This window comes from Balaenoptera acutorostrata, chromosome 15 (assembly GCF_949987535.1).
Source record: "Balaenoptera acutorostrata chromosome 15, mBalAcu1.1, whole genome shotgun sequence".
NCBI classification, from domain to species: Eukaryota; Metazoa; Chordata; class Mammalia; order Artiodactyla; family Balaenopteridae; genus Balaenoptera; species Balaenoptera acutorostrata.
Window position 1 is genome coordinate 63872555 of NC_080078.1, and position 25597 is coordinate 63898151.

At 49.8% G+C, this 25597-nt stretch overlaps 1 protein-coding gene across 1 annotated transcript; it reads left to right on the plus strand.

The window, feature by feature from the left end:
• Window positions 1-1493: 1493 nt before the first annotated feature.
• BPIFB4 (BPI fold containing family B member 4) lies at window positions 1494-24073 on the plus strand. Its single transcript, XM_007193283.1, has 16 exons — window positions 1494-1599; window positions 2570-2632; window positions 2996-3515; window positions 4479-4583; window positions 5340-5483; window positions 7889-7952; window positions 8391-8451; window positions 9448-9539; window positions 11103-11306; window positions 12642-12695; window positions 15581-15751; window positions 16337-16404; window positions 18320-18362; window positions 18690-18753; window positions 20693-20769; window positions 24050-24073. The coding sequence occupies exons 1-16, from the start codon at window positions 1494-1496 to the stop codon at window positions 24071-24073; spliced, it is 1860 nt and encodes a 619-aa protein (XP_007193345.1).
• The last annotated feature ends 1524 nt before the right edge of the window (window positions 24074-25597 follow it).

Sequence of the window (25597 nt, forward strand, 5' to 3'; positions counted from 1 at the left end):
GGCCTGAGTCCCTTTAATTACATGGGTGAACGGAGCTGCGCTCATCTTTCCCAGGGATGCTGGGTACCTGGGACCTTTGCTACCTCCCTGAGACACTGCAGCTGCTTGCTGATGCCAGAAATCCCTCCTTTGATGCCCATCTTTTTAAACTGAAGGTGGTGATCCCTCTTTGAACACAGAACTCTCTGGGCAGTGGGGTTAGGATGAGGTGAGGAAGCCAGGGGGAAAAAAAACTCTTGAACATATTAGTCCTTAATACTCTAGTATAAATGAGTGCCTCTGATACTCTCCTGGGAGCAATTAGGAGCGGGGAAAGAACTTGGGGGCTTTGTGAACTTCAAGGGACGTGGGGGCAGGGAAAAGGGAAAAGCGTGCATAAATGGCGCTGAAGCCAAAAACTTTGCACAGTCTGGCTCAGATGGGAGGCCATGTCCTGTTCTGATTCTCTGAGGCTGGAGAACGGTTAGACTGGGCTTGTGGAGTGAGAGAAGTGGACTAGACATGGAGGCAGCAAAATAAGGTCTCCTGGAGGTTGACCTGCTCATCCCCAAATGCATGCTTCACCCCTCCAATCTCATAATACTTCACACCCACTTCTTAGAGGTCTGAAATAATAGTCCCCAAACAATAACTACTGTTTACTGAGTGTCTGCTATGTACCAGATATGATGTGCTGGTGACTAGGAAGCTGTAGTTCAAAAAGCTCAAATCTCTTGCCTAAGGATTAGAATCCAGATAGCCCTGATCCAGAGCCCTTCATCTTAACTACATGGTGTAGAACTGTCTCCTCCAAAGAGGTGGGAAAGGGTATTTGCTGGCTGGCTGGATGCATGGAAGTGTGGCTAGATGAATGTTTGACAGCTGCATGGACTGATGGAAGGATATATGGATGATGGATGTATGGAAGAAAGGAAAGATAGATGGATGGACATATGACTTGCTTGCTGGCTGGTTGGAACATGGATAAATGATGGATAGAAGGGAAGGAGGATGGATAGATGGATGGTTGGATGGATGGATGGATGGTTGGATGAATGAATGGAAGGATGGATGGGTAGGTGGTTGGATGAATATATGAGTAGATTTCTCCAGAAATCTCTGGAGAGATTTCCCCAGAGTTTGTCTTCTACTAATTTGCTATTTTGGTTGGAATCCCGATTACTCTTCTCTCTTCCTGAGGCTCCATTTGTAAATTTTCATCTCAGGAGATAATAAAACATCTATGTTATGGGACAGTTTGGTTAATGGTTCTGCTTTGGGCCCCCAGATTCATTGCAATTTGAAAAACTCAGAAGGTGGTATCAGGAACTCTGGACCTGCCCCATTCTATGACCTGGGGTCGTTTACCCTGTCTCTGGGCCTCAGGGTCTTGATGTGACTCTTGGCGGGTTGGGGGGTGGTGGTGCTAACTCCACCTGCTGGCCAGTGCGGTGACACCCAGCCATGGCCATATGACCGACCCACTGTCTCCTTAGCAGAGAAGCAGGGCCAGCATGTGGACAGCGTGGTGTGTGGCTTCTCTGTCCGTGGTGGCTGTGTGTGGCATCCGCCAAGAGACAAACGCTGTCCTCAGGGTTACCAAAGACGTGCTGAGCAACGGTGAGTCCAGCCCTGCAGTGGGTGGGGAGTGGCAGGGGGCAGGTAGGGAAGTCCAGCCAAGTCTGAAGTTCCCAAGGACTCTCTTCCTCACTGGCAGATTCTACATCAGATGGATGGGTGGCTTTTCTCTGGGCCTTAGCTTCCTCTTTTTCTTTTGGCTCCCATCTCCTGAGCACCTGCTATGTGCCAGACACCATGTTGGGGACTTTATGCTTGAGGCAGTAGAAAGCAGTGATTAAGAGCTTGGGTCCTAGAGTCAGCCTTCCTGGGGTTCAGATACTGACTGTGTGACCTTAAGCCCATGACTTGAGTTCTCTGAGCCTCAGTTTTCTCATCTGCAAAGAAGGTGTAATTATGGTCCCCTTCTCAGAGAATTGATTCAAGAATTAAATGAGATGAACTTTTGAAAACTCTGCACAGTTCCTGATTCATAGAAAGCCCTCAAAAGTGGGAGCTGATATTGATTCTGCCTTCAATTCTTGGGGCCCCACTTTTGTCATCTGGCAAATGAGGACACATTCTCTGCCCTAATTCCTATCCAAGGCTATCATAAGAATAAAAAAATGAGGTCATTTCCTAAGAGTCACAAGCCTCAATTTCTTTATCCATCTAATGGGGACAATAATTCTGGTCTTGACTATTTCCCAGGAATCAGATTGAATAATGCACAAGGAAGTAGGTTTTTTTAAGCTGTAAAGTGTGGAGCACTGGAAGGGAGGATCATGAAGAAAATCTATCCAGGTTTGGCTGAATGCTGTCAAAATCCAGTTAAAGTGTGAGAGGTCAAAGCCAGCAGCTGATGAGTTCCCGGGGGTGTCAGGGCTGGGTTGGTGTGGAGGAGTCTTTCCATTCAACCTCAACGTTTTACCAGTGGGAAAAGTGGGGCCCAGAGAGCCGAGCAATGCTGGGAGGCAGTGCCTGGGGGCCGGAGGGGGAGGAGCCCCTAACTGAGACCTTTGCTTCTCTGCAGCCATCTCGGGCACCTTGCAGCAAAGTGATGCTCTCCGCTCAGCCCTGAGAGAGGTGCCCGTGGGTAAAGCTGGTGGTGATGGTGGTGGGCCTCTCCTGGGGGCTTTGCTTGGTGGAGGTGGAGGTGGCCGGGGAGGTGGTCTTCTGGGGGGCTTGCTTGGTGGTGGGGGTGGTGGCAGGGGTGGTGACCTGTTGGGTGGAGTTGGCGGAAGCTTACTGGGTGGCAGTAGCCGCAGTGATGGAGGCCTCCTGGGTGGTAATGGTGGGGGGCTTTTGGGTGGAGGGAGTAGCAGTGGTGGGGGGCTGCTGGGTGGTGGAGGCCACGGTGGTGGGGGGTTGCTGGGTGACAGTGGTGGTCTCTTGGGTGGTCTTTTGGGCGGTGGCCGACACCATTACGATGACTACAGAGGCGCTGAATTCCCCCGAGGTGTCGGTGGTGTTCCCTACAATGAGTTTCACGTCCAAGAACCACCGCCAGAGTATACCAACGGCAACCAGCTTGGTAGTAATTACAAGTACGGTCACACTGAGGCCAATGACAACACCGCTCAGCAGGGGGGCAAATACCGATACGGTGAGACCCTTGAGTCTGATGGAAGCATCAGGGACCTCCGGAAGGGCAACTACCGCAACGCTGAGAGTGCATATGGCAGCCAGAGGGGCCACAGGCGATACAGGTCAGCGGAAGTGGCAGCGACCATGGGCAGACTTCACCGGCAAGAGCTGCAGCCTGGAGAGATCCCACCTGGTGTGGCCACTGGGGCGCTGGGCCCAGGTGGTTTGCTGGGCACTGGAGGCATACTGGCAGCCGAAGGCATCCTAGCGGGCCAAGGTGGCCTGCTCGGTGGAGGTGGTCTCCTTGGTGATGGAGGACTTCTCGGAGGAGGGGGCGTCCTGGGCACACTCGGCGAGGGTGGCATCCTCAGCACCGTGCAGGGCATCACAGGGTAAGGAGGGGCCAGGCTTTCCCTATCAAGCTCCCTGATGAACCTCCAAACAGGAATGATCACCCCCAGGGGCCTGGAGTTGGAAAAGGGATGGTCTTCAGTGCCCTGTACACTTTAGGGCTTGGCCTCAGGACTGGACATCTCAAGTCCCAAGTTGTATGATTTGGAGTCTTGTCATTAGACAGCCCTGAGTTTGAGTCCCAGTTCAGCCTTTTATATTAGTGTGTGACTCTGGGTCATTCTTTTCCTCTCTCTGAGTCTCAGTTCCCTCATCTGTAGAATCGTCATAGTAATATAGTCTAGGTGTGAAAAACCCAAGGATCATACATACATATTATAATTTCAACTATACCCAGCCTCCTCCTCACATTCACTATTTAATTCAACCAATATTTAGAGTGCCTACTATGTGTGGGGCACTATATTGGCACTAGGGACACAACCTCATGGCGAGCCAAGACAAGACACATCTCTTGTCCTCACAGAGCTTGCAACTTGGTGGGGTATATGGCATCAATAAAGAAGCCTGGAAACAATCATACAATTACAACAGTGCTAAGAAGTTCATGGAGAAGTGAGGATGTGTATAGTGGAGAGATCAGGGGAGGCTTCCTGGAGGAAGAGGACCTGGAGCTGAAATCTAAAGAATGTGTAGGAGGGAACCAGGCAAAGAGGGGCAGGGACAGGCAGAAGGAATAGCATCTTTACATGAAAAAAAATTCAAAGGAAATACATGGAAATATAAACGGTGGGTCTCCAGGCAGTGGGAGTATGGGTCGTGGTGTTTTTTTGCCTTTAACTTCTCTGTGTTTTCCAAGTTCTATCCACAAACCACAGGTCTTTCTGGAGTCTGGAGGAATGAATGGGGCGCAGAGGAGGAGGGTGTAGGAAGGGCGGTCCCGGGTGAGCAGCGTGACAGGCAGTGGGGCTGGCCGCCCTCTCACCGCTCTCGGTCCTGTTCAGGCTGCGCATCGTGGAGCTGACTCTCCCTCGGGTGTCTGTGCGGCTCCTGCCGGGTGTGGGCGTCTACCTGAGCTTGTACACCCGCGTGGCCATCAACGGGAAAAGGTGTGTGCCCTTGGTCCCGGAGGGGTCCCTGCCCCGCTACATCCTAGCTGGGAGATCTTGGGCAGGTCATCTCCCATCTTTGTCCATAATGTGGGGACTAAAAGACCTGAGGTGTCACCAGCACACGCGTGGCTTATACCTTTGGGCTCAGGTCATCTCCTGAGCGGCAAGCAGTAAAGGCAGTCTGTGTGGTGGTTAAGATCTGCAAGGCTGGAGTCTGGGGACTGCCTGGGTTCAAATCCTGACTCTCTCTTTTAATCTGTGACCTCAGGCCAGTCCCCCTAATTTCACTGAGCCGTAGTGTCTTCACCTGCAATGGGCATGATAAGACATATCCTTTTCCAGGTGGTTTCAGCCACAGCGAGGGACAGCAAGCAAAGGCCTCGCTGAACAGTGCCTGCCACGTAGGTGGTGTTCGTTAGAGAACCTCAGACAGTGGACTTTTGCATCGATTTATCCCCATGGGATGAGGTCATGCCTACAAAGCTGGATGATTGGGTGGTCACCTTGGAAACCAGAATTTATACATAGAGTTCACTTATGGACCTCTGTTCCTAGCCTTTGGAGCTCTCATAGGCTAAGGGGAGATAGAATTGTTCACAGATGACTTGAGGGACCAGGGAAGCCTTCTGGTTTGGGACCCCTAGACGTGAGCCAGCAGCATAGTAGATGGTGGGGCCAGCCAGAGCAAAAGCCGAGGTGTGAGGTGGTGGTGGGGAGTTGACATTGTCTCCCTGGCCCCATGGTCTCCTCCAGTCTTATTGGCTTCTTGGACATCGCAGTGGAGGTGAACATCACGGCCAAGGTCCAGCTGACCATGGACCGCACGGGTTACCCACGGCTGGTCGTGGAGCAATGTGACACCCTCCTGGGGGGTGTCAAAGTCAAGCTGCTGCGAGGGTGAGTACCAGCGGGCTGTGGAGTGCCTTGGCAGATGCTGGAGTGGTCTGTCTTTGGCAAACCATACTTAAGAGCAGAGGCTCTGGAAGCAGCCTGGGGTTCAAACCTCTTCAGCTTCATTATCGCTTGCTGTGTGACTTTTGGGCAACTCCGTTGCCCCTCTCTGAGCTCCACTTTCTTTATCTGTGAAATAGGGGTGATTCTTTTCCCCTTTGGAATTAAGATAACGAATGTAAAAAACTTAGTGAAGAATCTGGCACATTTTAAGAGTTTATGAATATTTGTCTAACAGAGGTTTTGCATCCATTGGTGCTCCAACTCACAGGGAGATTTCCCAGTTGATTCTGTTCAACGTGACCTTGGTCAGGTGGCGAGTATTTTCTATTACACACCCCCCACAAAGTGGCCAAGTCGGCACCTTCTGTGCAGAGTGGTTTCAAGTGTCCGTGTATTGACCGGTACGCGGCCCCCAGGTGATGGTCTTAGGTGAGAGCACATCAGGGCAGCTCAGAGCTGAGTCCCTTTCTCTTCACTCCCCAGCCCTCATCCTGGGAGATGCTTGTTCTGCTTCTCTCTTTGAGGCCCCCTACTCCTTCGCCTCCTGTCTTATCAATTTCTTGGCCCAATCCCCCCAGCCCTCATCTTATCTAGACTGTGGGATCAGAGAAAATCATTGTGTAACTTGAGCCCCACATTTCCGATTCATGTGGGCTTCTCTGAGTCTTTGTTTCTGCTCCAGGGTGGGTGGAGGCAGAGAAAATCAGCCCCAGGTGTTCTGGTGAGAAGAGGAGGGGGAGGGAAACACAAAAACCTCACAGATTTTTAATTCACATTTTCACGAGGAAATATATCTGGTAGTACATGGTTCAAAATATAAAATGATAAAAAGGCACAGCCCCCTCCCTCCCTGTCTCCCATCTGCCCCCTTCCCATTGACCTCACCATAGTTATTTGTTTCTTGATTCTCCATCCAATTTCTTTGAACAAATGAAGCAAACATGAATGTAAATTCTCATTCCCCGCCCTCATACTGTAAACACTGTTTTGCACTTTTCTCTCACCATTTATCTATTGGGAGAATTTTCTGTACGGAACATGGTTTCCTTTTGTTTACCTTTTTACAGCTGCGTAATATTCCACTGTCTTGCTGAACCATCATTGATTTGTGCTGTCCCCTGGTGTTGAACATTGCAATTTGTCTAATCTGCTCTGACAAATGAGGTTATAATGAATAGTCTTTTACATACATCTTTTCACACATGGGCCAATGTGTCTGTTGGATAACTTCCCAGGAGAAAGCAGTCTGTGCCCTGAATATACATAGATTAACTTCAAATTATCACGCCAACACACATGGGCGGGCACACACACACGGATAAACATGCATGTGCATTCTCACAGCCCTTATCATCCAAGGAGAAGTAGAACCAAGACAAGACCCCTCAAGGTGAATTCGCTTAAAAAGGAGACCATAACACATAGTAACCTTGGGAGAAATGATGGAATTAGGACTTTATCTGAAGAAATTCTTTGCTTTGCATAGCATTGGACAGTCAGCTACAACCTGGGGGTGGGGAAGGGGCACAGCAGGGCAGAGGAGGACCAGTCTAAGGGGTCAGGCTGTCAGTGATACTTTTGTGTTAGGATAGCCATGTTACCCTCATTTTCTCATCACCACAGGGCCTCAGGAAACAAGTACATTAGAAACAAACAAATGCATTACAAGTCTGTCCATCCATCTATGTGTTTTGTCTGTGTATCAGTAATCAATTTCCCCCCCTTCATTAACTGGTTAGGAGAGTTAGTTTAGAGCTGGGTGATGCACTTAGAACTTGCTCTGGCTCACTTCTCTGGGCCTTAGTTTCCTTGTCTGTAGAATGGACCACATTTCCCAATCTTTTCAGCACCAAGGACTCATTTTCTCTGGTGGACCAGTATTTCTCCTTCCCTCCCCTCCACAAACATTAATTGAGCACCTACTATGCACCAGATACTGTGCTAGGTGCTTGGATAAAATAATACACTCATCTTCCCTTTGGGAAGATTATGCAAAGCTGCAGCAAACAGCCCGTTAGAGGGGCAGATGAGCAGGAGAGAATGCCATTTGCAGTTAAAAAACAGGAATGTGCGAGCCTAGGCTAGGCCCATAGTAGAGCTCAAGGAGCATTTGTTTGTTTCTTGAATGAATGAATGAATAAATAGATGAGTGAATGAATGATGAAAAGCCAAGCCATTTGCTTGAGCAGCCTGTCCAGCCAGGTCTAGGGTGAGTATACACTGACCTTCTAGCCTTCAGAACAATTTTCCAGCACTCAAGGGCTCTGCTGCTCAGACAGCACCTGGACAGGGACCCCGAGTGTGGACAGCTTGGTGAGCCTCTCCTCGCCCCACTCCTCTCTCCTCAGGCTTCTTCCCAACCTTGTGGACAACTTAGTAAACCAAGTCCTGGCCAACGTCCTCCCAGACTTGGTAAGAACCCATCCTGGGACGGGGTGTGGGGGGCACAGACTTTCCTCAGACCGAGGGGCCACAGTCGTCCAGCCTCCATCCCTGGAGGCCTGCAGGTGAACCAGAGGGATGGGGGGAACCAGGGGGCTGGGATGTGTCCTTGGGGGTCGGGGAAGGGCCCTGAGGAATGTGGAGGGACAGATTAATGAAGGGATAAGGAGGTGAAGCTCGAGACTCACACAGTTCTGGGTTTGAATCACCTGAGTCTCAGTTTTCCCATCTGTAAAATGGGGATCATGAGAAAGCCTTCCCCATAGGGCTGCGGGGAAGACAGTGCCCCCACATAGTGCACAGAGAGGCAGTCAGTACACAGTAGCTATTGTCGTTGTTACTGTTCGTGCACCCCCTCCTCCACCCCCGGCGCCATCACCAGAGCTCTGTGCCCTCTCTACCCTACAGCTCTGCCCCATCGTGGACGTGGTGCTGGGTCTTGTCAACGACCAGCTGGGTCTCGTGGACTGTAAGTCCTTCCTGCTTTGCTTCATTCAACCAACATCTACTAGCGCCTGATCTGGGCCAGCCCTCGGAAGGCCCTGGGGACACAGCAATGTCTGGGAGGAAGGCCCAGTGGGGTGGAGTGCTATGCGGCTGACGCCAGGGGAGAGGGGCTGCCTGGCCTTTCCTCTTGTCCCCAAACATCCCCCCAAGTCCCAGAGGGAGGAGGTTCCCGCTTGGACCCAAGGGCGCTACGGCTCTGGACTGGCTGGGTTCGAGCCCTGGCTCTGCCCGGGCATCGTGTGGACTTGGAGAGACCCTTCCCGATTTCCTCATCTCTAAAATGGGGGAGTTGGCTTCAATCCCCAGAGAGACTGGAGTGAATAGCAATAGATTAGAGAGTGACAGACGCTGTGGAGACTGTCCAGGTTCTCAGACTCAGGCTCCAGCACTAGTCCTTGATCCAGGATTTCTGAGTGAACATTCATGAAGGTAAGCCTGCCCCACGTGGTTGTCCAGGTCGTCCACTCCATGATTCCAGGGACCTCCTTCCAGATAGACCACAACATAATGGTAGCATCAGTTATGCAGTGCACAGTCTCTACAGCCGTACAGGGCCAGAAGAGCCCAGAAGGTCGGGCTGTCCATCACAAGCAGTCAGGGAAATGCCAGATTCAATTAAGCACCACGTTGTGGAGCCCTAAACCTTCTTCCCTGGTGTACAGCACTTCACAGCTTACAAAGCTTATCAATATGCAGAATCTCATTGGCTCGCCAATATAGTCCAAGGAATTCTATTAAGCCTATTTTACGGAGGAGGAAATGGAGATTCAGAGAGGTGCAGTGTCTTGACGGAGATCACACAGCAAGGAAGAGGCAGAGCTGGGATTTTTACCCAGAATGCTTGCTCTTTCCATGGTGTCTGGAGCTGGAACCTTGCTGCCCCTCTCCACTCAGGGTACAAGGAGGGTGTCTGGGTGGGTGAGGGGGACCTTCCTGTGACCCCCACCTTTGCCTGCAGCTCTGATTCCTCTGGGAATATTGGGAAGCGTCCAGTACACCTTCTCCAGCCTCCCGCTCGTGACTGGGGAATTCCTGGAGCTGGACCTCAATGTGAGTGCCTGGGCTCGGGCAGGGGAGGTGGCCCTCTCCCTATAGGCAGAGGTGAGAGTGAGAGGCCCCCAGGACTGCTGCTGAATGCCTGGGAAGCAGCATTTGAACAGAACCCTTTTCTGCTTAGATGAAGACCTTCTAGGAGCCGTGCTGGGAAACACAATCATAGCCAACACTTACCGAGTGCTTACTGTGTGCCAGGCACATTCCTAGTGCTTTATGTAGATTAACCATATGAGGTAGACACTCTTCTTGGGGAAACTGAGGCACAGAGAGGTTAAGCCACTTGCCAAAGGTCACACAGCTAATAAACGTGAACCTGGGCTCTGAACCAGGCAGCCTGGCTTCTAGCTATGAGAGCTGCTGCTATGGGCTTGGGTTTGCTGGAGGAGTGAATCTGGCTAATTGTGTGCTGGTAAGCATTAACCACTCTGCATGATTTTTTTTTAAAGTCCCTGATTTGTAGTGTTTGCTGATTTCCATGGTATAAGTACTCCCTCCCTGGCCTAAACATGGTGTTGGGAAGAGGTGCCTGGAATTGGCTCTCATGAGCTGGTGTGAGCTGGCTCACTCACACTGATGAATCTGGCCCATAACTGCACAGGCGCACGCACAGACGTACTTCCCCTGGGCTGCACAAACCTGAGTGCCTCCCCGCTTCGTCCATCAGACGCAGAGCTAGAGCGCACACCGTGCTCTCGCAGACACAGCACACCTGTGCACACCGAGTGTATCCATAAACACATAGTTATTCAAGAGACGTTTATCAGTTACCTGCTGTGTGCCAGGCTCTGGGCTGGGGCTAGAGGTGCAGTGATGAGCACGACAAGATCTCTGACCTGATGGAGCCGGATAGGCCACCCGAGAATCCCTCAAACAATTAGAGACCGTGAGCTCTGTGAAGGAGGGTCCCAGGCTATCAGAGCCGAAAGCAGCGGGTATGATTCACCCAGGGAGGTCACAGAGGGCTTCCTGGAGGACGTGACACTTGAGCTGAGACCAGCCAGATGAGCGGGATGTAACAGAAGAAGAGTGTGGGGGAGGGATCGGCAGGCGGGAAGCACCATGGTGGAGGCGCTGAGGTGGAGGCAGGGATGGACGAGACCCTTGTGGCTGCCCTGCGGAAGGGTGGGTGAGGGGCAGAGTGGCTCCAGATGGGGCAAACCGCACAACGCCCTGCAGGCTGTGGAAAGCAGTCTGGTCTTTAGAGTAGATACTCCAGTGTATATTGTGCAGGTGCGTTAACTTGCTACCTTGTTAGAGCAGGGCTGGGAGGGTGGGGTGGGGCAGAATCTATGGCATACTTCTATTTCAAATATATGGCGCTGTACCACGGCTTAATTATAAGTGGTCATAAAGCGGGAACTGCAAGAGATGCTATTCCATCACAAATTGAATTTGTGAGGGCCATAGATGAAAGAGTCACTCAAGACCCAGTGGGTTTAACCAAGGAAGGCTTCCTGGACGCAGATGCAGGGCCTCCCCCCAGCCTTCAGCCCCCTTCCTCCACTCTTCTCCCTGCACCTCTCCCTTCTGTGACCCCTTTCCTCTCTGCTTCCCCAGACTCTGGTTGGGGAGGTTGGAGGAGAGCTCATTGACTATCCACTGGGGCGGCCAGCCATGTCTCCCAGGCAGAAGATGCCAGAATTGCCCCCCATGGGCGACAACACCAACTCCCAACTGGCCATTTCTGCCAACTTTCTGGGCTCAGTGCTGACTCTCCTGCAGAAGCAAGGGGCACTGGATATTGACATCACCGACGGCATGGTGAGTCGCAGCCCCCGGGGTGAGGTGGGCTGGGCAGCAAACAGCCCGCTGTTGATCCTCTCTAGTCCCCAGGGCCTTGGGGAAATGGCTTTAAAGCAAAAACCGTAGACAGTCCACCCCTTGACTTATCTCCAGTTCAGAATGTGTATCGATTATGTCAGTGTTTACTAAAGCGTGGTGCCTGGGAGGGTTTTAGGTGATTCACAGACATGACACTAAACAACATCAAAAAGTTGCTCCCTATCCAATTCTATTTTATTCCCATCCTTTTTAAAAAAGCGAGATTTAAATCCATATATCTGTATCTCAATATAAATATTTAGAATCCTTTTACTTGGTAAACATTGATACTATGTAACTAAAAGATACATAAGAATAAAATACCACCTTTAGGTATGTTCCGGAGTCATTTTCTCTCCAAATCTTTTCTTTCAAAAAAATTCAAGCCTTCATAAAAGCTGCAGAATAGTACAATTAATGCCATAATATCCTTCACCTAGATTCACCAGTTAATATTTTGCCACATTTGCTTCATTTCCATCCATCCATCCATCTGCTGTTGAACAACTTGAGTGTTTGGTGACATCATGACATGTCACTCCATAAACTTCAGTGTGTATCTCATAAGAACAAGATGTTCTCAAAAAAAAAAAATCATATACATTATGTCAACCTCGATTCTATCAAGAGGAAAGTCTCCATTTGATGCCAGTATAATGTAACCCTCTCTTAAACTTTAAGGTGTCCTCTTTTAATTGAGAGAGAACAGAACTCACACCCAAAGGCCCCCAAAGACAATGGTATCCATGCAGAATGTAATGTCATTGTTTTGTTTTTATTGCATTTAATTTTACACCTGCCATCTCCTTCTGTCAAGTAGTACTGGCTTTCCATTTTTTAGTATTTGATATTTTTAAAAGTAAAGTCATCTAAAGAAGATATTAAGTAAATAATAGTGCAGGTAGTTCAGGGATATGGCAGAATCATGCACTTAGTGGACCCTGGGTTTTGCACACGGACACACTGATGCTCACCTTGTTTTAATAAAGAATCACATTTTTAGAGGAGAAGATTCAGGTCTTGCCTCCTGCCCTGAAAAGTCCTCTCTGTGGTAAGCTTCAGTGGCTGCCCCCATCCACTTAACCACAAAACGGCTACCATGGTCTGCATGGTGGCCACTGTTGGACAGGCAGAGCCTCCCAAGAGGTCTTTAAGGGGGAGGAGATGCCCCCACTGGTTGTCTGAGAGGTGCAGGAGTTTAACACAGTGTGTTAGCAACTCCTGTCTGTCCCTTTAGCTTCAGGGACTCACATAACCCTTCTTCTTTCCCTGCAGTTTGAAGAGCTCCCTCCACTCACCACGTCTACACTGGGAGCCCTGATTCCCGAGGTACGTAAGGCTGGTGCCTACCCTTGTCTCAGCCTCACGCTCCCTCTAGCTGTCCCAGGAGCTGGGTGCGAAGGGAAGACACTCAGTACTAGGGTGAGGTGCTCCACACCCCCGCCCCCCGGGAGTGCAGTGACAAAAGCTTGGAGGCTGGACCCCTGTGAGGGGGCGCAGCACAGAGGGCTGAGATGGAAAGAACCTGAGCTCTAGCAGTGGACTGGCCTGCCCAGGTCTAATTCCAGCCTTGTCACTTCCTCGCTGTGTGTCTTTGGGCAAGAGTCTTAACATCTCTGAGCCTAAGTTTCCTTATCTGTCAAAAAAGGATGCTAATATCTTTTGCACAGTTTCATCCAGGAGGATAAAGGAGATGAAGGAGATAATGCACGTACAGATGCTGACATGGGGCACATGTAGGTGCATGGAGGCCTAGAGGGAAAGGGCCAGATCTTTGGAGCAGATAGACATGAATTTGAATTCCAACTCAGCACATCCCAACCATACTCCCTTAGACAAGTGACTTCTCTCTGAGCCTCAGTTTTCTCATCTGGAAAACAGGAGCAACAAAGCCCACCTCACAGGGTGGCTGCAGACCTGGGATTTGAACCTAGGCCCAGAGTAGGCATTTGATAAATGTTATCTATGATTGTTCTTGTTAATAATAAGAATTTCTTTTTTTAAAAAAAGAGCAAATGTACTCTTGTTGGATCAGCCACCATACACAGTTGGAACAAAGGCCTTTCTGATACCAGTTCTCGTCCCAGCTCTGGTCCCAGGCCTGCTACCCTGCACCTGGCACCAAAGAACTTCTTCTTTTTTTTTTTTTTAATTTATAGAGAGAATGTTTTGCTCATCTCTTTTGAATTTTATTTATTTATTTATTTATGACTGTGTTGGGTCTTAGTTCCTGTGCGAGGGCTTTCTCCAGTTGTGGCAAGTGGGGGCTACTCTTCATCGCAGTGCGCGGGCCTCTCACTATCGCGGCCTCTCTTGTTGTGGAGCACAGGCTCCAGACGCGCAGGCTCAGTAATTGTGGCTCACAGGCCCAGCTGCTCCGCGGCATGTGGGATCTTCTGGGACCAGGGCTCGAACCCTTGTCCCCTGCATTGGCAGGCGGATTCTTAACCACTGCGCCACCAGGGAAGCCCCAAAGAACTTCTTATGTAGTATTATACAGATGCAAAGGACTGCGGTACTTTACAGCCATTTTAGACATTTTTCATCTCCTTTCTACCTGTCCCATCTGGTTCTGGGTGGAATTCAAAGGAGGCAGGAAAGGAGATCAAATTCCACAAATGGTCGCTATCACCCTCATGTGGTTGAAAGCCGAATGGCAGGGCACCATTACTAACGCCATAAATGGTGGCCTCTCCAGGAGGCAAGTGGACCCCTCAGTCAACTGGATCTTTTATTTATTGGACCACTTCTTATGTGCACTGCACTTTACGATTCATGAAAGTTTTTAAGAATCCACTGTTTCATTTGGTTTTAATCATCCCCCCATCCATGGGGCTAGTTTACAGATGGGGAAATAGGCTCAGAGCGGTCACACAATGTGGCCAAAGCAGGGACGCAGGGCTTCATGTGGAGCTGGGTCTGCAGCAGGGTGGCTCAGGCTAGACACAGAGGAATGTCTCCTGGAGTCACCTGGAGATGCTTGACCAGAGCTATGAGGGCATCCTGGGTCCCGTACTGCTGCGGGGAGAGAGTTCAAGGTAACCTTTCAGGGCCCCTGTGAAGGCGGTGCTGCAAGTTCTTGGAGATTCTGCATGTTGGGGCAGAGGTGGTTGAGACACCAGGCCCCTGTGAGGAAGTATCCTGAAAATCCTTTTGTGAAAAGCCAATGCACCAAATCACTGATTTGTTGAAAGCCGATTTGCCAAAAGGTGAGTCCACTGAGTGGTCAATTGGCTGAATTTGCTGGATTTGCCATTAGACCAAGAGCTTGTCCAGAAGAGTTTCACCTTGAATGTGTTCAAGAAAATGAATGTCTTCTTAGGACCCACACTGCTGAACTGCAAATATAAAAGTTTATGTTTAAATTAGTTTCTTTTTAAAGCAACTTTGTGGATTTTCCCATATACTTATGCTCATTTAAAATATTCAAGAAAAGTGTTCCTTAAAATAAATTTTTTGGTAAATCAGTTATTTAGCAAATATGGGAAGCTGGTCATTTGATGAATTGTCCCTTTAGCCAATTAGCTTTGGAGGAATCAGTTTGCAGCCAACGGGCTCAGATCCCTCCCGCCGTGGGTCTCCGGAGACCCCAGCAAATCCAGGCGGGTGGGGCAGGCTGTGCCTTGCTCTGGGAATTTCACGGTGAGGCACCCCGAATTGTGGACTTTCTCATTCCAGGTGGGGCAAGAGAGTCAGTGAGAGGGGAGAGAGGTCCTGGGTTTCTGAGTCACACAGACCTGGCCTGGAATCTCAACTCTCCTGTTGGCCTTGGATAATTCGCTTGATGTTTGCCTCTGAGTCTCAGTTTTCTCATCTGTAACATGGAGAAAAAATTACTCTATGGAGTTGTGAAGGATCAATGAAATCATGAATGCCCAGCACTGGCCTCAGTGCCCATCCCCCCTGCCCCATCTCCCTAAGGACCAGGTTTTGAACATTTCCGAGGGTCAGGCATTGAGTTCAAAGCTTTGCTGGCATGATCACATTGAATTCTCATGATAACTCTGTGTGAGAGGCTCTGAGAAGGCAGCCCCTGTCCAAACCGCACAGTGGTTGGAGGCTTTGCATGTGGTTTGTAGGACTCGAGCAATATTGTTGGGTCTGAAGGTATCCAGTGTGGGACCCTGTGCTGTGTGTTTAGAGGTTGACTGACGACCCCCTGAGCCTGCCCATCACCGAGGGCCCTGCTCACCTCACCCAGTGTCCGCCCACAGGTGTTCCAGCAGTACCCCGAGTCCTGCTCCCTCACCATCAGGATCCAGGTGCCAAACCCACCTTCAGTGATGCTGCAGAAGGACCAGGCGCTGGTGAAGGTGTTCGCCACCTCCATGGTCATGGTCTCCCAGCCCAATGATGTCGAGACCACCATCTGCCTCATCGATGTGGTGAGTGGGGCTGAGTGGTCACGTGGTCTCGGGGAGTCTGCAGACACCTACAAATACCCATGGTCCCCACCACAGTGACTAGGAGTCCAGTTTGGGGGCCAGATGATCTGGAGGGCAGGGAAGCAAAGAGGGATCTTCTTACAACAAGGCTTCTGCTTGGAAAGGTGGATGAGTTTGGACCTTGTATGCCCTCTCCTTGGGGGGTTGGGGGGGGCGGGCAGTTATGATTGACAGTGACGATGCCCAATCCCATCTGCAATGGCTGATCTGAAGCAGGCCTCCTAGGCTGCAGGCCACCCCCACCTCCTCTAAGACAGCTCAGAGAAAGTTGATAAACACCTCCCATGCCAATTGTCAGCTTCCTGTGACAGTTGTCTTTCTGAGGAATGTTCCCCAGCCCTTGCTGTGACTTACTTGTGAACAACAGTTAATGCAGGCAATTTATGATTCCCAACTCCTTCCCTCCGGAGGTGGGGAAAATCCATCATATGGTTTGCGTTACGGGGGGTCTCCCAGTGAGCCCCCAGCAAGCAATGACCAGCATATAACAGCAGTGATGTTCCACTCACCTTCCCTTTCCTCCAGGACACAGAACTCTTGGCCATGTTTTCCGTGGAGAATGATAAGCTCATGGTTGACACCAAGCTGGACAAGTAAGGGGGTTTGCTGCCGCGGGCTCCTGCTCCTCAGAAAGACCTCTTTGGTGCTCTTGTGTCTGGTGCCAATTCACCGAGGGACCAGGGAGGGCTTAGAGGTCTCCAGGCACGGCTGCCAGGGTAAATCCAAGGGGCCACACAGGGGAAAATGGGCCGTGATTGCCAGGATCACTGGCATGAGCCGGGTAGGGTGGGTGGAGCCGTGAGCTTCACAGAAGGACCTACTGCTGACAACAGCATGGACAATAATGATGCTGGTGGTGACGATGTGCTAAGCTCTGCGCTGGCTACTTCGATGTCTTATCTGGTTTAGCCCTGCAGAGTCAGGGCTGTTATTCTCCCATTTTAAAGAGGAGAAAACTAGGGCTCAGAGAGGTGGATTTACTTACTCAAGGCTGCAGCATGAGAACAGAGAGGGGCTGTGAACCAACCCGGGTCTGTCTGACCTGGAGCTGTGTCGAATGGTTACAAGCACAGGCTGTGGAGCCAGTGGTATGGGTTCAAATCCTCACATGACCACCAACTGGCTGTGTGATGTAAGGCAAGTGACCCTGCCTCTCTGAAACTCAGTTTTCTCATCTGAAAATAGGCATCTTTGTCTCTACCTCATAGGACTCGTAATAAGAAGAAATATTATTTATTAGATGCTCTTTCTAAGTGCCAGGCATTGAGCTAAGCCTTCAATGTATTCATTTAATTCTTTTTTTTTGGCCGTACCATGCGGCTTGTGGGATCTTAGTTCCCCAATCAGGGATTGAACGCAGGCCCCCAGCAGTGGAAGCACAGAATCCTAACCACTGGGCTGCCAGGGAATTCCCATTCATTTAATTCTTGACATCAGCCTATGGCAGCAAGGGCTATTATTAGTCCCACTTCAAGATAAATGAGAGAGTATGTAACATTTTCAGCATGTGCCTAGTTCATTGTAAGGTTTTCGTCTTACAACAAATATTTATCAAGCCCAACAGTGAGAGCTACTCATAAGGTGATGCTAATCAGAGCCATTCAGGAGTCTCTAAGGAGATCTGAGACTGAGGCTTGGATGGGGAGAAGGGGGCAGCCAGGTGAAGAGCTGGGGTTTCCAGCAGCGAGAGCAGGGCAGGCAAACTTCCAGGGGCAGGAAAGAGCTTGGGCGTCGTGGATGGAGTGGTCGAGGGAGAAGGAAGGATGGGAGAGGAAGTCGGGAAGGAATCCAACATTCCAAAGCAGCGTCTTCTCCCCTGAGAAGCCTCATCTGTTTCTCTCGCTCTGGACGCCAGTGGCTCCAATGTCTCTCTGCCCTGTGGACGGGTCTGGTCTGGCCTCTTGGGTGGGACTGTCGGTTTGCAGGTGAGATTCAGGTGCAGTGAGACTGAGGCCCTCACGGAACAGAGAAAGACCTCAAACCCAGGCCTTGGGCCTCCCTGCTCAGGACAGCACAGCAGCCGTGAGTGCAGCTCAGGGCGCGAGACTGGGGCGCCCTCTCCCCAGCTCTGTGGCCCTGGCCAGTTCCCTGGGAGTCTTCAGTTCCTCCTCCACGGGGTTCCTGAAGGATCACACGAGGTAGTAGCGATGCTCACGTGCACGGCACTCACTGGGTCCCAGGCGTGATTCTAAGGGCTTTACTTGAATTATCTCATTTAGCCGTTGCAGCCACCCACTCTGCAGAGGAGGAAACTGAGGCACAGGGAAGTTAGGTACTTTGCCAAGGACACACAGCTGTGATGTGAGCCTTATGCATATGGCATCGTGTCTGGTACATAGTTGGTGCTCCCCACGTGGAGACCAGCCTTGTTCTTATTACCTCCCCCAGACTGAAAGAGGTCTCTGTGAGGATGTTGGTGGAGGGGCTTCTGGCAGTTTATTGAAATGTGAGCCCCTTATGATTCTCAGGCAATCTCTACTTCTAATGAGATGTTTTCTTTATCTGCAGGACCAGGCTCAACCTCAGAACCTCAAATGTGGGCAATTTTGATGTAAGTACCAAGCTCAGGCCCCAGAGTGAGATCTAGGAATAGCATCCCTGTGAGGCTGGCTGGGCTTCCCTCGGCCCCTGCCTCACCATAAGCCTTGGACCAGCACTTGCCCCATTCTGGGCCTCCGCTTCCCAACTGTACAGGGAGCAGGCTGACCAGGTGCACTTCGGGGCTACCACCTTGGGAGTTCTGGAATCACAGGGGCTCTGACTGCCCCCTCCCAGGTTCTCCCGGGGCAGCTCTGCGGCTTTCCTTCCGGCCACAGGGAGGCCTCAAGTATCCCTTCGGATCTGAGCCAACCACTGCCTTTTTGTTCTTCCTCTGCAGGTTGGCCTCTTGGAGGTGCTGGTTGGGAAGATTTTTGACCTGGCGTTCATGCCCGCGATGAATGGTGAGAGCAGGTGCCCGGGCCTCCCTGGGGGCCTGTGACTTGGGGACCGGGTGGCTACTGGTTTGCTGGGCATATTTGATGCACAGCTGTTCCACCTCAATAGTATTTCTGAGAACTTCACTCTAAGCTTATTTATTTTGGCCCCTGAATGCAAATGTTGCCCCAAGAGTCCATCAACTTCTTTATTTGCCGCTTTTGCTATATTCTTCCTGCCGCCCTTATTTGGCTGATTTTTCTGATTATCTATGTAAACTTCTGATTGTATATGAAAATTATATGTGTGTACATTTTAGAGAGTCCAGAAGAGTCTAGGAAAGAAAATCTCACCTCCCAGAGACAATTAATCCCAACATCTGGGTATATTTCCTTCTAAACTCTTCTTCCTCTGTTTTTTAGCATACAGTTCAAGATGTTTCCAGATTTATTTTTTTAAGTGTTTCTTTTTAGTTGTAAAATACACATAACATAAAATTTACCTTCTTAGCCATTTTTAAGTTAAGTATATTCACATGGTTGTGTTCCTGACTTATTTTTAATGGTGTATTTATTTTTCCTTTCATAAGGACCACGTGCACACATTATTATTGTAAAAAGTTCAATCAGTACAAAGCTAAGGTTGCTCTTGCCAGGATCCCTAACCTCCTAACCCAGAATCTGCCCCCTAGGCAGTCACATTGTCAGTTAGAGAGTTTTCTTACCCAAATGTATAAATAGAACAGACTGAGCGTGGTGCCTCCTCTCTGCGGCTCCTTGTTGAACCCTGGGGCCACTGGAGGCTGGGACAGCCTCCCCATCAGTAACCTCAGTCCCCAACCCTCATGCTTCTGGGCCCCAACCTGTCTCTCCTCACTTCCGCTTCCTGGAAGAAAGGATGAAGAGGGACAGCATCAGCTGTACAAGGCGGGTTCGCTTGGACAGCTCTGGATGTCAAACAGACCCTTATTCTGGGAACTGTCACCAGAGGAGGCTGAATCTGAATCACAGGGAAGTGCTGGTCACCAGGCCCATGCTCGTTCCCTGGCAGGAGAGGATGCTGTCAGGAGCTGGCCGGGCTGGGCTGACCTGGAAGCCAAGAGATGGAGACACTTGTCTGGCAGAGGCACTGTGAACCTGGCAGCAAGTCCCTCAATCTCACTATAGTGCGATTTACCATTCTCAAAAGTGAGAGAGTGGGTTAGATCCATGATTCCCAAAGAGGGTTCCATAGAAAACTAGTCCCACAAGATACTCTGCGAAAAGGGTTCCGTGGTCAAGCAAGTTTGGGAAATACCGAATAGGTTCCTCTGGGGTAGATTCACAATGTTCTTAGCTCTCTGAAAATTCCTGCTGGAGTCAGGAAGTCTGTTCAACCTCACTCCATCCTATTTCCCCCACCTGCCCTTTCCTGCTCCCTTCCTCATTTCCTTTCTTCCTTCCTTCTTGGAATGTTAATCAGTGGGTCAGCTTAGGCTCTGATGATCTAAACCAAACAGTACATCCCATGGCGGTCACTTGTTGGGATCCCATGTGCATCCTTCCACACCTTCATTCAGCAAATATCTGCCTCCTCCTCTGTGCCCGGCCCAGGGCTGGGTGATGCTGGGGACACAGTCCTTGCCTGAAGAAACTCACAATCTGGTGGAGGCGACAGATGTGGAGACAGGGGATTAATATTTTGTGATTTCTGGAATGGAGTTGTTCGGGAAGAGTGGCAGGGGCCCAGCGTTGCTTAGCTTGGGGTGGAGGAAGGGTCACAGAGGTGACATCCAAACAGAGTCTCGGGGAAGGCTCAGAACTCAGCAGGCAGGCAAGGGTGAGGCAGTGTGCTCCTGGCACGAGGACCTGCAAGGACAAAGGCCTAGAGGCATGAAAGACATGGTTAGTCTTCTTGAAAACACTGGTGGCTTCTGAAAGGCTGCCGCCGTGCTGACTCTGCCCGATCATTCTTTTCTCCCTGCAGCCATGCTGGGCTCTGGCATCCCTCTCCCCAAAATCCTCAACATTGACTTCAGCAATGCAGACATCGACATCCTGGAGGTAAGGGGAGATAGAGTTCTATTCTGCTTTCCCCTCCACACCTAGGAACTGGGAGGAGAAAGAGAAGGGAAGGGAAGGGTGGGGTAACAGGGGCCTCTTCCTTCAAAGAATGGGGCTGAGCGAACAAGAAACAAAGCTGCCAAAGAGCCTTAAATGAAGCTTCTCACATCCATGCTCTCATTTAGTCCTCAAGACAGATGTCATTGCCCCCATCTCACAGATGGGAATACTGAGGCTCAGAGCAGTAAGGGGCTTGCCCAAAGTGGAAGTGTGACATGGTTCATCAGAAAAACTTTTATTGAGCACCTCCTGTGTGCCAGGCAACTCCCAAGGGGCTGGGGATACAGCAGTGAACAAAAACATGCACAATCCTGGCCCTTGCAAAGCTTCCCCAACCAGTGGGGAGATGGGCCTTTGGGTAAATATTCCTGAAATAGTCGCTAATTATAATCATGGTTGGTGCCATGAAAGGGGTCTACTACCCCTACAAAAAACACAAGAGCTCAGCATCTGAAATTTGGAAAATACCGAAAAGATTAATCAAACACATGTTTATCCTCCTTGATGTATTTGCAACCCAGAAATTACCCCTTAGAACATTTTGCTGTTTTTCATTCCAATCTTTCTGGAGTTTTATTTTTAAACATTACTTGATCAGGGGGTCAGTCAGTAGAGCATTGGCGTTAAAGAATAAGGGTGCTGGTGCCCAATGGCCTGGGTTCAAATCCTGACTCTGTCAGTTTCCAGCTGAGTAACCCTGGGCCTCAGTTTTCTCCTCTATAGAAAGGGGCTAATCATAGTACCTACCTATAGGACTGCATTTAGGATAAAAGGAGATTCTGCATATAGGTGCCTTATACAGCCCCTGGCACATAGTAAGCATTCTAGAAGTGTCCATTGTTATCAGTGTCATCATTGTAATAAAGAAGGCTCCAGTGTAAATCCTGGTGGACAGAACTGTTTCTGGCCTTGGGATTTACTTCCTTAGAACATGCTCCCAGAAGCGGAGTGAATGGGCCTTTGCTCCAGATTGACAATTTCCTTTTCCAAAGGTGGCACCTATTTGCATAGCCACCAGCCGTGTGCAGAGAGCCCAGCTCCTCACACTCATGCCAGGCTTGGGCCTCGGTCCAGGGGCAGCCCCCCACCACCTTAGGGGAGCAGTAAAGGCAAGTGGCAGAGACCTTGGATGGGCAGTGTGGGCAGCAGTCAGATGCAGGCTGTGGGACAGTCCTCAAGGGTGCCGGTCCTGGTCCCTTCTCTTGAGCTCCTGCACGACCTCAGCATCTCTCTGAGCCTCAGTTTCCTCATCTGAAAATGGGGAACAACACTACCCACCTCATGGAATTTATGGTGACAGTTTAAATGAGATACAGCATTTTAGTGTTAACTGTTATCATTCACTTTGAAAAATAGGTTAGGAAATATGAACAGGATTGGCACAAATTTCTCATCATCATCATCAGCACCATCATCATTTCTACCATTTACTGAGCATGTGCAGTGCCTTCTGCCCTGTTTTGTAGGCATTTGGGCCTTACCAGGGCTCCGGTTGATGTTTGCCCTAACATCATAGGTGAAGGTCCTGAGTATCAGAGAGGGTAGGCCATTTGCCCAAGGTCACTCAGCTAGTGAGAGGTAGGATTTGCACTGAAATAATAGAGGCAGCTCAAACCAGTGGTTCTCAACCAGGGCTGTACTGCAACCCACCTCCCAACCTGAGGGGATTTTTGAAGTTAGTGGGGATGAGTCTTTCTCTCCTGAATAATCATGTTTCAATATTTCACATCAAAATACATATTATTTTATTATAAATTACTTACCTCTTATTTCTTCTTTATATTCCGGTGAGTGAATTTATACTAGTTTTTTTTAAAAAATGTGTAAGTAGACTGTATAATATATGAATTTTGTTTCAGAATAATAAAGGAAATAATATGGAGACCTATAATAAAATGTAAAATGGGTATTGAGTCTGAAAGGTGAAGAACCACTGGTTCAAAGAAACACTCAGAAAAACAAAAGAAAGACTCAGAGGATCTTGAAGGCCCTCTGTAAATGGTAGCTATTCTTCTAATTATTATAGCTATTATATGGGTCTAGCCATTTATTTTAACTTTTTATTTTGAAATAATTTTAGACTTACAGAAAAATTGCAAAAATAGTACAGAGAGTTCCAGAACACTCTTCACCCAGCTTCCTCTAATGTTAGCATCTGCTATAACCTGAGTACCATGATCAAAATCAGGAAATTAACATTGATACAAAGCTATTAACTAATCTACAGGCCTCACCCACCAGGTTTCCCACTAATGTCCTTTGTCTGGTTCAGGGTCCAGGGTCCCACTTTGCCTCCAGTCACGTGAGCCTCCTTAGTGTCCTCCAATCTATGACAGTTCCTCAATTTTCCTTGTGTTTTATGACCTTCACATTTCTGATGAGTCGGGCCCGTTTTGTGGGATGTCTCTCAATTTGGATTTGACCGATATTTTCTCACGATTAGATTGAGGTTATGTATTTTGGGCAAGAACTCCACCAAATGCTGCTGTGCACTGTGTCGGGGCACATGATGTCAGCATCTTATTCCTGGAGATGTTCACTTTGATCTTGTGGTTAAGGTGGTTCCTGCTAGGTTTCTCCACTAAGTTACTATGTTTTCCCTTTGCAACTAATAAGTATCTCATGGGACTTAAACTTCTTTGACACTACACAAATATCCTGTTTCTCACTATACTTTTCCCACTGATTTGGACATTCATTAATGGTTCTTGCCTAAGTTATTACCGTGCTGTTTGCCCGATTGTGATTTTCTATTTCTGTAATTCCTTTTACACATATTAATGGAGTTCTGCTGTAAAGAAAAGCCGTCCCTTCTCCCCCATTGATTTATTTACTCAATGATTTATATCAGTATGGACGCATGGGTATTCATTTGTTCTATGGATTAGGTCTATTACTTTTATTATTTATCATTGTTTTTTAATTACAGAAACTGGATTTTGGAAGAGTGTGGAAGGGGCTCAGGCCTGCTTCTCTTATTTTGGAAAAGAAGGAAATGAGGAGCAGGGAGGGAAAGGTCTTGCCCAGGATCCCCTGTACACAGCAAGCTGATGACATGGCCAGGGTGATTCTCAGGCCCCTTTGACCCCAGCTGTCTCCTCCGTTCAGAGTTACTGCTGCCGAGAAACGCGACTAGCTCGATCCATAGGCAGGTGACTGTGGAGGCTGCAGCCAGAAGCCACCCCACCCACTAACTGGGTTCTCTGTTCTGCCCTCCTAGGACCTTCTGGTGCTGAGCACCTGAGTGACAGAGGCAGAGATGCTGCCGCAGCCCCGAAAGAAGCCAGAACCAGACCTGGAAAGGCTCGTCCTGACACGCTCCCCGGCTCCAAGTCCCTTCAGCCCTTCGACAGTCCCCTCCCCAGCCCTCCAACCCTCTTCTCACCTGCCCCCACCCTGAGAAAGGGCCCAGCCATTGCCCCTGTTGACAAACAATCTCATCCACGGTCAGCCATGCTCCCCATCCCCACGGGGGGATGGAGGTCGCCTGGAGGACTGAGGCCTCTCAGACTCCAGGCTGCTCCCAGACCCCAAGCCGAGAACTTTACGCTTTCAATAAAAGATTCCACTTTCCCTGCAGTTGGGGTGAGTCTCCACAAGGGACCCTCCCTCGGGGTCTGGGTGTTTCTTTCCTTCAAGTCTTCACGGGGGGCACCTGGCAGATGTAGCTACAACCACATGAAGGGTGGTTCAGTTCATGACTGAAAAATGCCAGACGCCTCTGGGGATGCCGCGGATGGGCAGGAGGAGACCTGAATCCAGTTCTCACTGCTTTCTTCAGCCTTCACTTGGCCTATCCCTCATGCCTCAGTCCCCCAACCCCCCAACTCCGCAGCGCACGGGGAGGGCCAGGACTCAGAAGCAGCAAGTTCAAAGTCACCAGACCGACTGCACACTGCCAGAGAGACCGCCCTCTAGCCTAACTGCCATGCACCACGATGACAAGGGTCTCCTCTCCTTTCTCAGCTTTCAGTTGCCTTCTCGCCACCCCCTCCCCTCTGTGTTCCCAGCATGTGATTTGCCCAGGTCCAGAAGGGTGGATGGGCATGTCTCAGGTCCCAGGGGAGAGATGAAAGAGGCAAAAATAAGATACCCTCCTGCCTCATCTTCCTGAGAGATGTTTATTGACTGCTTGCTACCTGCTGAGCCCAGCACTGAGGCTTTGGGACTTGATCTCATTTAATCTCATGAGAGCACCATGAGACCACCAGGATCGTCCCTATTTTGCAGGTGGGGAAACCGAGGCACCAAGAAATGCAGTGACTTGCCCAAGGTCACACAGTTGCAAAGTGACAGAGCTGGGGTTTAAACCTGATGATTTAGCTGCAGGGCCCATGTCCTCTCCACACCACACTTCCTCTGTTGGTAAGCTGCAAGAAGAAGCCCTGGGCTGAATTTGGCCCCAAAGCTGCACAGTCCCCAGAACAAAGAAAGAACAGGGAGTCAAGCATCAGCACTTCCAGGCTTCCACCAGGAAGAGAAGCACATCACTTCCGCTGGCATTTCATCAGCCAAAGCAGGTCACGTGATCTTGCCTGACCTCAAGGGGTAGGGAAGTGTGATCAGGAGGAAAGGAAAAACAGGTATATCGTTGAGCACAGTAATGTCTTCCACACTCTCCCGTGTCCTCCTGTGTAGGTGAGGCTGGAGATGTGGCCGAGGGGCGGTGAGGCTCCTGCTGCCATAGAGATTTTGCAGAAATACTAGGCACCTCATGCCTTCAGGTCCAAGCTGGGGAGGCACGGATGCAGCAGCAGCCCACAAAGTG

Coding starts and splice junctions, on each gene's coding strand:
- BPIFB4 (XM_007193283.1), top strand. CDS start 1,494: ATGTGGACAGCGTGGTGTGTGGCTTCTCTGTCCGTGGTGGCTGTGTGT. Junction 4,584..5,339: donor GTGGCCATCAACGGGAAAAG/GTGTGTGCCCTT, acceptor GGTCTCCTCCAG/TCTTATTGGCTTCTTGGACA. Junction 11,307..12,641: donor TTGACATCACCGACGGCATG/GTGAGTCGCAGC, acceptor CTTTCCCTGCAG/TTTGAAGAGCTCCCTCCACT.